General features: G+C 42.8%; 1 protein-coding gene across 1 annotated transcript; it reads right to left on the bottom strand.

Moving 5' to 3' along the window:
• Positions 1-412: 412 nt before the first annotated feature.
• ANKRD1 (ankyrin repeat domain 1) lies at positions 413-11755 on the bottom strand. The gene is made up of 9 exons (XM_083615131.1): positions 11516-11755; positions 8157-8336; positions 5793-5930; positions 5594-5701; positions 4649-4747; positions 3991-4089; positions 3720-3818; positions 1943-2041; positions 413-1448 (listed from the first exon to the last, which is right to left on the bottom strand). The coding sequence occupies exons 1-9, from the start codon at positions 11540-11542 to the stop codon at positions 1338-1340; spliced, it is 960 nt and encodes a 319-aa protein (XP_083471257.1). The 5' UTR covers positions 11543-11755; the 3' UTR covers positions 413-1337.
• Positions 11756-12536: the final 781 nt, after the last annotated feature.

The raw sequence follows: 12536 nt of genomic DNA, 5'->3' as shown, positions 1-12536 counted from the left end.
CCTCAGAGTTAATGACTTTCAGGGCTCCTGCTTACAAAGAAGATGGCATCCAATTTTTCATCTTGGTTGAAATGTGTGTTGAGTGTACACACAAACACATGGGAGAAGGAAAGTACACCCTCTTTGAATTCTATAGTTTTACATGAGGACATTCTGGCTTTATTTTTGTTGAATAAATCATGGTGTAATATGTCATGTGTTGTTGTTCATCTGAGGTTGTATTTACCTAATTTTAAGAGCTGCTAAGGAACAGATTGTTGTTGTTATGCCCTGATATGTAAAACCAAAGAATTCAAAGAAGGTGTACTTCCTTTCCCCCATGACTCTTACCTCCAGCATCTTCTATCCCTCATAACATTTTCAGATAAAGAAATAATACATTCCGGTAGATTAAAGTGAGCGGTTCTGTTGCTTCTCTTAAAACATTTAAATAGGGTTTAATACAAAATGTACATAAAGAGCCATACAAATATACACTACCATTTGTTACAATATTGAGCTTCGACAGTAACGGCAACTTTTCCTCTTCATCTTTGGATTCCTCCTCTTCATCTGCCCAACTTCCTGTCTTGAACACTGCAGTTTAGAGGTAGCCAATATGGCGGCCTCTAGGGGTTCCTAGACTCCTGATTCCCACCAGCCCCAGTCAGCATGGCCAGTCGATGGGGTTGGTAGGGAGGTTTAATCCCACAACACCAGGACAGTGCCATGTTGGCTGCCTCTTGTGTAGTTCAGATAGCCTGAATTAAAAACTTCCGCAGAAGAGCAGAGCCCTTCCTTTTTTTTTTTTATTCCACTTTGCTTTCCCCTTTCTCACTACTATTCTCCAACCCTCTGATCTTTGCTTTTTTAACAGCTTGCTCTGACAATAGCAATTCAGCAGAAACCGGGTGACAATAACAAATACTGCCTATCGAAAGAGGGTTTAATGGGAAACACTGCTAATAGGCTCTGAAAGCCTGTTGGCTTGTGTGTGGTTTTTAGAGGGGCTTAATGCTCCTGACTGGTTCGGATTACCACATTAGTAAGATGGTCTTTTTCTATAGAACAGCAGTACCAACATGACTTATTGAAAATATCGGAAAAGAAACACTATGGGAGAAATGATGGAATAGAAATAAATAAACCAGCTTGAAATCAGTGGCATCTCAACACTCAAAACTGCCTTTGAAGTATTTCAGGACCCTCTTTTGGTTCCGTGTGGCTTTAGCAAAGGCAGCAGGACAAAATGCTTGTATTCTGTGAAGGTGGCGGCATTTATAATGCTTCTGCTCTTCACATTGGTGATATCTTGCTTTTTGCAAGGAAACTGTCCACTCCATTGACGCTTTGAGTCTTCAGAATGTGTCTATAGGGGAGCTCTTGTAAGAGTTCTCCTTCAGGCTGTTGAATATTTCTTTGGTGCCATTTTGCCACTGCAGAACAAGATCCATTGGAGTTTTCCCCTCCTATGGAGGAAAGTAAGGGAAACGGCATTAATTTTTACCCCCTTGAAATGTCATCATTGCTCTCCTCTGTTTCTGTGACTTAACTTTCTGCAGATTTGGTAGTGGGAAGCTCTCTTAATAATGACTGCTTATGCCTCTTTGAAGTGACAAATGCATCAAAAATGTCTTTCTGGGTGCATGTCAACTTTGAGGGTGTTGCATGGGCAATGAATGTGCATCCCCCACAGACACTAATTCCATTCAACAAGTGCATCTTTCTTGCCCAATAGCACCTATTCCTCACAACCAGTCAATTTGCTAGCACAAATGTTCAAGACTAGAAAGTGAATGTGGACAGCAAAATCTATGAATGTGGAAACCAGCAAAAGTTAGATGCAATCCAATCCTACTGCGGTCGTCTTGGTGTTTTTATTTTAGTAGCTAGTGTCCTGATTTTCTTTATAAACTCAACAAGGCTTACTTAGGAAAACAGCAAAGAGTTAGGGAATGCTTACCGCATTCTTCATGTTTAGGTTGGCACCATACATGATCAGGAGTCGAATCATTTTATAACGATTCAGTCTCACTGCATCGTGCATAGGACTATCTCCTTCCTAGAACAGAGGAGACAAAAATGAATATAATGAGCTTTGGGGCTCTACTGGCGTAATAGTGAAAGTACTCAATAAATTACACCATCATCTTGCACCCAATAGTGATAATGATTATTATTTAAGTGTGCTGTTGTGAAGCTGAGTTGAAATGGGTGGTTCAAAGGAATGTTAAGTACTATTGCTATTCTCTCCCTGAAGTTTCCTCCAAGAGATCACAATCACCTGCTATTTTACCACACTAAAGACACTAACAGCAATGGGGAGCCTGTAAACTGCAGGTGTCATTGCAGCTCCATCATCCCTCGCTCTTGCTTATGCTCGCTGGGGTTGGTGGATTTGGGAGACTATAGGGCTACAGGCACCAAATTCCTGCAATGCACGTTCCTTGAAAACAGACCAGCATGCTATAGAAGTGATTTGTGCTGTATTATAATAATTGTATGGGACGCGGGTGGCGCTGTGGGTTAAACCACAGAGCCTAGGACTTGCTGATCAGAAGGTCGGCGGTTCGAATCCCTGCAACAGGGTGATCTCCCGTTGCTTGGTCCCTGCTCCTGCCAACCTAGCAGTTTGAAAGCACGTCAAAGTGCAAGTAGATAAATAGGTACCGCTCTGGCAGGAAGGTAAACGGCGTTTCCATGCACTGCTCTGGTTCGCCAGAAGTGGCTTAGTCATGCTGGCCACATGACCCGGAAGCTTTACGCCAGCTCCCTCGGCCAATAAATCGAGATGAGCACCGCAACCACAGAGTTGGTCACGACTGGACCTAATGGTCAGGGGTCCCTTTACCTATAATAATTGTATTATTTGTACCCCACCCATCTGATTGTGTTGCCCCAGCCACTCTGGGTAGCTTCCAACATATCTAGAAACATAAAATAACATTAAGCGTCGAAAACTTCCCTAAATAGGGCTGCCTTCAGATGTCTTCTAAAGGTCAGGCAGTTGTTTATCTGTTTGGCATCTGATTGATTGGAGGGCGTTCCACAGAGCGGGCGCCACTACCGAGAAGGCCCTCTGCCTGGTTCCCTGTAAGTTCACTTCTCACAGTGAGGGAACTGCCAGAAGGGCCTCAGAGGTGGACACGTCATACTCATTGACATCCCTCTGAGCAGCATTGTGACTCTTGCTGCTTATATATCCTGTGCATGTAGCCTTGTGGGGGGAAAGGCTTGTACATCCACTTTCCCTTCCACTGCATGGGAATATTGTTTGATAAGGCTTGCCCTAATAAAAATGTCATACGGAAAAAGCAAGCCCCATGGAAATGGACCTTCAGCTGAAAGGATAACCTTGGAACACCACCACCCAGGTGTTGCCGGGGCTGCCAGATCCCTTTAGCCCCATCTTGCATAACTTAATAGTCAGGGATGGTGGAATTTACAGCCTGGCTCACACATTTGGAATGCACTTACCTCATGGGTAGGCAAACTAAGGCCCGGGGGCCGGATCCGGCCCAATCGCCTTCTGAATCTGGCCCGCGGACGTTCCATAAATCAGTGTGTTTTTACATGAGTAGAATGTGTGCTTTTATTTAAAATGCATCTCTGGGTTATTTGTGGGGCATAGGAATTCATTCATCCCCCCCCAAAAAAAAATATATATAGTCGGCCCCACACAAGGTCTGAGGGACAGTGCACCGGCCCCCTGCTGAAAACGTTTGCTGACCCTGACTTACCCTGTCTTTGGCATTGAGATCTGCTTCACAGGCGATGAGGTGCTCCCCACATTCGTACTGACCTGTCCTTACGGCCACATGTAGAGGACTGCTGAGCAACTGGTAGAAAAGGAAGGGCAGGGAGAGGCATAATCAACAGAAGCAGGGCAAGGCATTCTAAAGTGAGAAACAACAAGCTCGGATCTAAAAGGGCCTCTTGTACAAACAGCTCGCAAATCCACTTTTAACTTTTCCCACCTCAGTTTTTCAAACGGAAATAATAATAGCTTACCTTATCTCTAGCATTCCTGTTTATTCCTTTGTTCAGCAAGTACTTCAGGATTTCCACATTGCCCCCACGGCAGGTCCAATGAATAGCAGTGGATTCAAGCTACGCCAGAGGAAAATAATGATAAATATTTGTCAACTGGTTCACATATGATGTGAGTTTTCAGCACCTAATTACTCATGTCCTGATGAGTCTTGGCCACTAGACTTGTGCCCGGATATTGTTGATAAAAGTTTTATTGCTTTGGAAAATAAAAAACTTTATTGAAAAGAAAATCCTTGTGTTTGAGATAGCAGGAGGTAATACAGTGGTACCTTGGGTTAAGAACTTAATTCATTCTGGAGGTCCGTTCTTAATCTGAAACTGTTTTTAACCTGAGGTACCACTTTAGCTAATGGGGCCTCCCGCTGTGCTGCCGCTGTGTGATTTGTGTTCTCATCCTGAAGCAAAGTTCTTAACCCGAGGTACTATTTCTGGGTTAGTGGAGTCTGTAACCTGAAGCGTCTGTAACCTGAAGCGTCTGTAACCCGAGGTACCACTGTAGTGGTTCCATCTGCAACAGGCTAGGCATGGCTTATTGATGGTTACAGTGAATGAGTAGCGAACGTGTGTCTGTGTGAACCACCCCAAGGAACTCTGCATGTGTCCAATGAGCACTTACCATATCCTGGAATTCAAGGTGGGCTCCTGCTTCTACTAACTTCTCCACAACTGCCAGGTGCCCTTCTGAGCATGCTCTGTGCAAGGCTGTGCGCTTGTACTGTCAAATGGAATAGTCATAGTGTGGTCAATTTTAACCTGCAAGGCTTTGAAATAAATCATACAACCCTTAGCATGTTGAATATTCAAAACACTTTACACATAAATTAACCCCGCCCGTCTCACCCTTACCAAAACAAGACATGCACATGTAAGGTTTTACATTTCCTTCTCGTGCCTTGCTAAACTTCCCTCCCCCTCGTTTAAATTAAGCTCCTGAAGGCAAGGCCTTCTCTTTCATTACCATGTATGGTGTCATGTACAGATATGTATACAATGCCAGATAAATCATAATTTCAGTCTTTTGTTAACAACAGCCCCGTACGGCATTTATGTACTTAACTTGTTTAGTTTTGTCAGTTTATAAGCCACCCTTCAGTAACAGTAGGCTCTCTTAGCTGTACAATTTAAACAGCATAAATTCATGAAGACAAAACACGACAAGCACAAGGAAATAGATTTTTGATATTGCTTGAATGCCCATTTAAAGAAACAATGCTCTCCTGTCTTGGGAGTTCAGAATACTTTAACCGTGAAAAGTGTATCTGCTTCAAAAGGTAACACTGACAGAGTGGTGGTGGATTTTAAATGTAACCTTAAGATATAATTTTTAAGGAGGACATAAAAACCTCTTAAAAACTGGTTTGAGAGGCATTCATTCTCCCTATGGTGGTCTGGAAACAGCAGTGGTTGGGGAGAGATCAGGCTCTTTAAAGAGAGAACCTTCTTTACCCTCATCAAACTACAACTCCCAGGATCCTTTGGGAAAGCCATGACTGTTAAAGCTAAGATCAAAGATGTGCGCCTTATAGTAGATCTGGGACAGAAATTGATGAACAAATCATACCTCATCACAAACGTTTGGATCTCCTTTGTCTGCCAGGTATTTTTCAATTATTGGCATCTTGTTCTCCAAGGCAGCCTTTAAAAATGTTGGAACATCCACGGGTTCAGTCTGATGGACAGCAGAAATAAGAGTTAGTTCAGTTCCATGTGGGGGAACCCCATAAAGGCAGCAGAGAAGACTATTTTGCCCCTGAACTTACTATAACTTCTTGCTCAGGCTCCTTTACAACGGGCACTTTAACCTTCTTGAATTTTTTTCTCTTCTTCAGCTGAATGATTTTTTCAAGATCTTCCAAGCTCTCAAGTTTTGGTCTCGCCTCTAATTTCTTTTTCTTGATCTGAACAACAACAACAACAACAAAAGCAAATAAAAACATAAGAAAATACCTCCTGGATCAGACCACTGTTTTATCTACTCCAGCATCCTGTTCTCACAGTGGCCAACCAGATGCCTATGGAAAGCCTGCAAGCAGGAACTGAGTGTAAATGTCCTGCTCCCATTTGTGAATCTCTGCAACTGGTATTCAGAGTCATACAACTTCCAATGGTGGAAATAGACAGGGCTTTTTTTCCCTGCCAGAACTCAATGGAACTCAGTTCAGGCACCTCTCAGGTGGGTGCTATTGCCATTCTAAGAGAACAAGGGAACTGTTCATGGTGAGTTCTGGCACGTCTCTAGGAAAAAAGGCACTGGAAGTAGCCACTGTGAGTGACTGCCATGAAATTAGAGCAATATGAGGAACAATAACATTAGCTTCAACATACAATCTCCAGGGTCCCTTGGAATCCCCTTCAACATTTAAAATAATCAGAAAAGGCGTTACTTCAGCTACTAATACTACACTAATCTCAATACACCAATTCAAATTTAAAGATACCACTTGAAATTCTGCTGAAAAAATGCTACTAGTTATTTAAATGTAAGACAGATAAGTGATTAAGGAACCATCCAGACATAACACAGGGTCACATGTTCCTTAGAATTTATTCTAGTTATAAATACGTGTCAGCCTATATTTAAAGCACAGGCTACATCTTTAATGTAGAGTAACAACCCAACTTGCTTTTCACAGAACAAGGTGATAAAGAGTGACATAATTTACCCCCCCCCCCCAAATGTAGAATGATTGTTGCTCTGACAGATTCACTGTTTCTCCTTTTTGGAGTGATTCTTGATCAAGTCTCAAGTTGAACCTTCATTGCAAAAAGTGTGTTGGGCTGGGGAAGGGGCAGTTGATTCAAAACCCTTTAAAACCCATGTAGAATTTGGATCCCCTTAAACTTAACCCTGTTCTGTAATTCTTCATTTGAATAATCCATCGCCAGGGAAGCTGTAAAATGCTAAATCACCAGCTCACAATAATCTGTTACTTCAAAGGAAAAGTCTGTGGATTTAAATTCCAGTAATGTCTTTCCTATTTTCATATATCTTTGAGAAAGGGTTGGTGGAATCTTATTTTTATTGCCCACCTTAAAATTTTGTTCTCATTGAGGAAGATTTTTAATAATGTTGCCATTCTTGAAATGATGGGCATAATTCTGTTGGCACTGAACCAAACAATTGCAGATGACCTTATCTTATAAACGGAAGGCAAAACTGTTTTTAAGGAGGAACACCCAGATGTCCCAATATGTCCTTGGCATGTGAGGGGTGGGATAACACATTATTTGCATGCAGAAAGTCTCAGTGTGAATTGTCTCAGCAGAGATGGGTGAGAAATTTGATTCACATTTTAATGCAAACTGGCCTATGTGCAAACCAAAACACAAGCTATCTTTACAAAATTGTACTTCTCTGAATTTTCACAGCAGTTCTTTTGTAATTCATACATTAAGACAAAGTTTGCATATTTTCCTGAAAATAACATATAAAATGCATTCTGTTGGGGGGAGGATATGTATAGCAGGCAAAACTGCATGGAAGTATATGTATAGCAGACAGTTACATTAAAGTGATAAATTTTCATGAGAACATTTTTAAATATATATATAAATCACAAATTGATGCAGGTGGGGAAATGAGAAAATGAAATTAACAGATTTGTCCATCCCTAATCCCCAGCATCTCCAGTGAAGAGGAGAGATATCTGCCTGGAGACTTGGGTTTACTTTTTGCTTCAAATACCGAAATGTCTTGGTTTGTCTCTAATCCATGGCTTTCAGCCATAACTGGTAGCCATTTTCCAGATTTTCAGAGAAACCTTTTCCCCAATCCTGTAGTTTGTGACACTCTTAGCTGAATACACTGAATATGTAGAGCGTGGGTTTTTTAATGTAAAACAGGTGTATTCCCTAGGGAGTTGTGGCCTATCCCTTCTAATTTCCTCTCATTCCTGGTTTTCTAGTTATAATTAGGATATGTTGAGTCCCAGTTAACAACATATTGGCAATGTAACAAGACCCTGGGGGTTGGGGGTGGGAATCTTTCTACTGGTTTCCAGTGTACATCTATCAGGACCTTTCTATTTTACTAAACTCCCTTCTTAGTTAGAAGGCAGACCACAGGAATTTGAAACTTCAGAGCTCCAGAGGTGCAAAAAGATATACAAGAAACACAATTTTACCTCAGCTTCTAGCGCTTTCTCTTCTTTGTAGGTCAGATTGTGTCGTGCAACTGAGTGGTCCGTGAGGGTCTTCAGGTCCTCTTGTTTCTCTAACCTTACAGCAGCTTCATACTCTCCATTTTTGAAGTCCTCTGGGAGGAAATCTCCTGTCTCTCTACCGTCTGCCTTTTTGCCTGTCACCTGTCAAAGGAACAATGGTTCAAGAGTGTCAATGCCTTGCTTTCTGACATATTGAGAAGCAGAGCTAACACGTGAGGACAGGGCAGGCAGCCCTCGAGAAATACTGAGGAAACGGAGGTGAAAATGATGGCTCAAAGACAGGGTGCCTTTTCGGAAAGCAATGGGCAAGTTGAAATCATGGCACTGAACATTGTTCATCTGATTCCAAATGCTCAGGGAACAGGTAGAAATGTGCATAGCCCAGCATCTGGAAAGGAAAGCTGTCAATTTAACACCCTTCACATGACCCAGAGACGGCTTTGTAAGGTTTGTTGATGGAGGGAAGATGTATTCAGGGGAGATAAGAAACATGAAGGTCAGAGGCAAGGAGGAGGTTGAAGAAAGGCTGCAAAGTAGGAAGTGGACCAGAAAGGGGGAAAAAGGTGAGGCTTGGAGAAAGGGCCTGAGAAATGAGTCAGCCACCCCCAACCTGGTGCCCTCCAGACCTTGCTGGACTCCAACTCTAATCATCCTCAGCCAGCATGGCCAAAGGTCAAGGATGGTGACAGCTGGAGTCCAGCAACCAGGCTAGAGAAGAATGAAATAAGGGAGCTGAAGCAGGCAGCTTGGGTTATCTTTAGCTTATAGCACTTACAGTGAGCTCTCTGCCATTTGGGACAGGAATACAGGAATGAGAGGGAGGACATCAAGAGTTACTGAGGACATCAAGGTTACTGAAGCAAGTGGCCCAACAAGACAGTGGTCTGAAAAATAAAGACTTGAGGATGGGATGGGCATTGCAGGCTTGCAGGCGGGAGAATGGAGAAATCCAGGGGAAAGTAAAACTGGGGTAAAGCCACATATTTGGGCTTAGGGGTAGGAGGGTCTGTGAACTCCACAGATGAAGGAAATGGGCAGGCAAAAGGAGATTTGGGTGCTGTGGGCCAGGGGTGCATTGGGTTGCTAAGTCTAAAGTAGGGCTAGCCAACCTGGTACCCTTCCGATGTTCTGGACCTAAACATTATCACCCACTATGCAGTCACCTCATAGAGAATTATCATTGTACAGTTATCCCTTGTTGTACTGGTTGGGGCTGATGGAAATTGCCATACACAACCTCTGGAGGGCTTTCCTTGATCCTAAGGCTTAAGCCCAGTCAGGACAATTGTCTTAGCTGTGCCATCTCCTGTCACTGAAGCACTGTTGACCCGGCAACTCTAAAAGGACGCCGAAGGCCCAGAAGCAGTGAACGATGGCAGGCTGAATTTCACATATTGATCGGAACTAACCAGACGCTTATTGGGCTGCAGGCATCTTGTAACCATCTGGTAACTGGGCCCTTGGAAACAAATAGGCTGAGAAGTGAGTAAGTTTAAAATGGAGTTCTCCATGGTGGACAAACGCTATACAAACGACATACATGGATGCAGCAGTATGCATATGGATCCAGGTACAAAATTTCTCCTGTCTTGTTAGAAACAACTAAGTAAATCTGTGGCCTCAGGCATTCTGTACATCACATTTAAAATCAAGTCTCTTTCTTTCCCTGTTGGAAGTGTGCTGTGTGTACAGTAATCAGGCAGTACGATGCATGCATTGGAGCAAGCTAAAGATAGTTGCGACTACATCTCAGTGAAATCAAGGAAGCAAGTTAGATGCATATGACTAATGTATGTTATTCCTGACTAACTTTAGCTGGATTGGGGATGGTAACTGGGATTCTGAGAGCCCAAGAGCTTACTGAAACCCTTTTTAAAATCATTTTTCCCCCACCCCAATTAATTGGCAGACCTCTATGTCATCTGATTCTGAAATTCCTCATGTAGCATTTCCAAACTTCTTGCTTAGATGTATTTATTTGTTACGAATCCGCTTTTATTTGAGAATCTGATCCAGCCCTTCCAGGGATCAAAGTCTTAACAGTTCAATCCTAGGCATGTCTACTCAGAAGTAAGCCACTCATCTGACTTGCTGTGAGATATTTGTGTCTGGGATAGCAGCCTTGATCAATTTTCATTGACTTAAGTCACTAGAGAGTTCAGCAAGAATTATCGCGTCCTCAAGAACAGCTTGACATCCCCTCTAGCAAAGTAGTGAACTCAGTAAATGTCTCTCTTACTTGACAGACTGGGCAATCCTGGGTGAAGCGGATACTATAATGATAGGAAATGCACTCATTGGACCTTTTCAAGAATGCCGCGAGTCCAAAAGAATCCTGCCTTGTGCTTGCTTCTTTCATTACTAATTCCTGTCATCAATAGCAGTTATGAACATCAGAGGTGAAAAGAGGCCTATTAAGCCACTCAACTCCTTTTGGCTCTTTATTATCCTGCCCAGAATTGTTCCCAATTACTTCTGAATCCAGCTTGCGTGCTTGGCACAGCTCAAACATAGCTGGAAACATGCTCACGAGTTTCTTTGCCTAGATGTTAATTTGGATGCAGCTGGCAAGAGTTGAATCGCATGTAATTTATGAGATTAGGAGCTGCAATCCATCCCTGTTCCCAGCACAGATAATAGTTATAGTTTGTTTTGAACCACCTTGAAGGTCCCATTGGATCAAAATATGGCAAAAAAATAAGCAGATATTCCTTCCTTCCTTTATTTTGTTTTTTTCTTTAAGAGTCCATTGTATCTCCTAAGGTAGAACCATCTCCGTTTTTCTTACATGCATAATGATTTACAGCACATAATCCGATTTATACACTCTGGGACTACCCTAAAGTTAGACCATTTTCTTCAGCAAAAATGCTTAGTATTTCATTAATGCTTCCCCTGTGTTGTTAAGGCATCTCGCACGTCATTTCAGTCATTGTTACAACTTTGTAATGTTGGCCAACAATATTTACCTTTTGATATAATGCAATAAAGGCTTGAGACTATGAGATACCAGCCTTCTTGAAGCCACCAGCTGTGCTGAGATTTGAATTGGGTGGATTTTCAGCTCTTAGCTCATGCTCTTCACCACCACACAAACTCACCTGGACAAATTACATCCCAGCACAATCTGCTCAAGTCATCATGCATGGCACAGGTTAAAACTACCACCAAAAGAACAGCCAAGCTTCTCTCAGTGGTATAAATCACCGCATTAATAAGAGACAATTTGCAGAAGAATGTAATACCCAGCGCACAATTAAACTGGACGCAGTTGAAACTTTAACACAGCAGTTACTATGAAAGGTGAGTTTTGTACCTACCAGCTCTTCCACTCTCAGCATCATCATAGTTGCTGCTGCTGCTTATCGAAGAAAGATAGTGCTCTCTTTGTGTGTGTGTGGTACTCCTTTAAGGATGGATGCCTCCTCCACCCAAGGCAGCTTTACTGAGATAACGCCAATCTAATTTAGCTTATATATTGCTGGAAGAACTTCTTTGGAGTGAGATAATCTTCCAACCTGGGAATCCAAGTACGCCCTCAGCCCCGCCAGCTCCGAGATAGGTGCTTTCTCATTCCAGGCATGTTAACTAGCCAGATCTAGTGTCAAGGGGTGGGAGGGAGGGGGAAAGGGGATGAGTCTTGCAGTGTAACCGTGCTGCATATGTGAATCACTGTGAAACGCAAGAGCTTCATTCCATTCGCAAATGACTACATAGCTCAGCAATGCTAGCCATTCTGTCTGTCCAGCGCCCAGTAGGACAGCTGTCTGCAGATACCACACTGTATCTCGCAAGTGACTTTCACATGAGCAAGAGACACTGGGGGGACGGGACGATTGACCCAGACACTGAGTTTGCAGCATCACTTTCTGATAAACAAACATGTGATCCTTTCGGTTATGGGAAGCCATTCTTTTCATCATTTTCTGTTCCTGGATGGCAAATAGTTTCGGAGGAAAAGGGCTTTTCTTTTCCTCTCCCTCCGCTCACCATGACAGCACTTGTCTATATTTGTTGGAAGAAGGAATTCTCCGAAGGGATTATGAAGCCAGAATGATGTCTCTGGTGCTAAAAAGGCTCAATGACACGATAAGTTGCCATCGGCGCAGGAGCTCAGAACCCGCCAGCTTTGCATTTTTTCTCCCCCTGAAATCTGTCACTCCTTATAAACAGAATAATGAGTGACAATCTGTGGTTCGAAAAGGAGACGGGGGAAATAAAATTAAACCTTGAGTGGTGATGACGTCCATTGGAAACTGGAAAGAGAGGAGGACCACAACATCCTCACAAAGTTGCCCCAAGGTGGTGTTTCGGGGAGGTACAGTTGTTGGCTTTTAACTA

The sequence above is a fragment of the Podarcis filfolensis genome (genome assembly GCF_964270895.1).
Source record: "Podarcis filfolensis genome assembly, chromosome: 5".
Classification (NCBI taxonomy): Eukaryota; Metazoa; Chordata; class Lepidosauria; order Squamata; family Lacertidae; genus Podarcis; species Podarcis filfolensis.
This window is presented reverse-complemented; position numbering and strand designations above follow the sequence as displayed.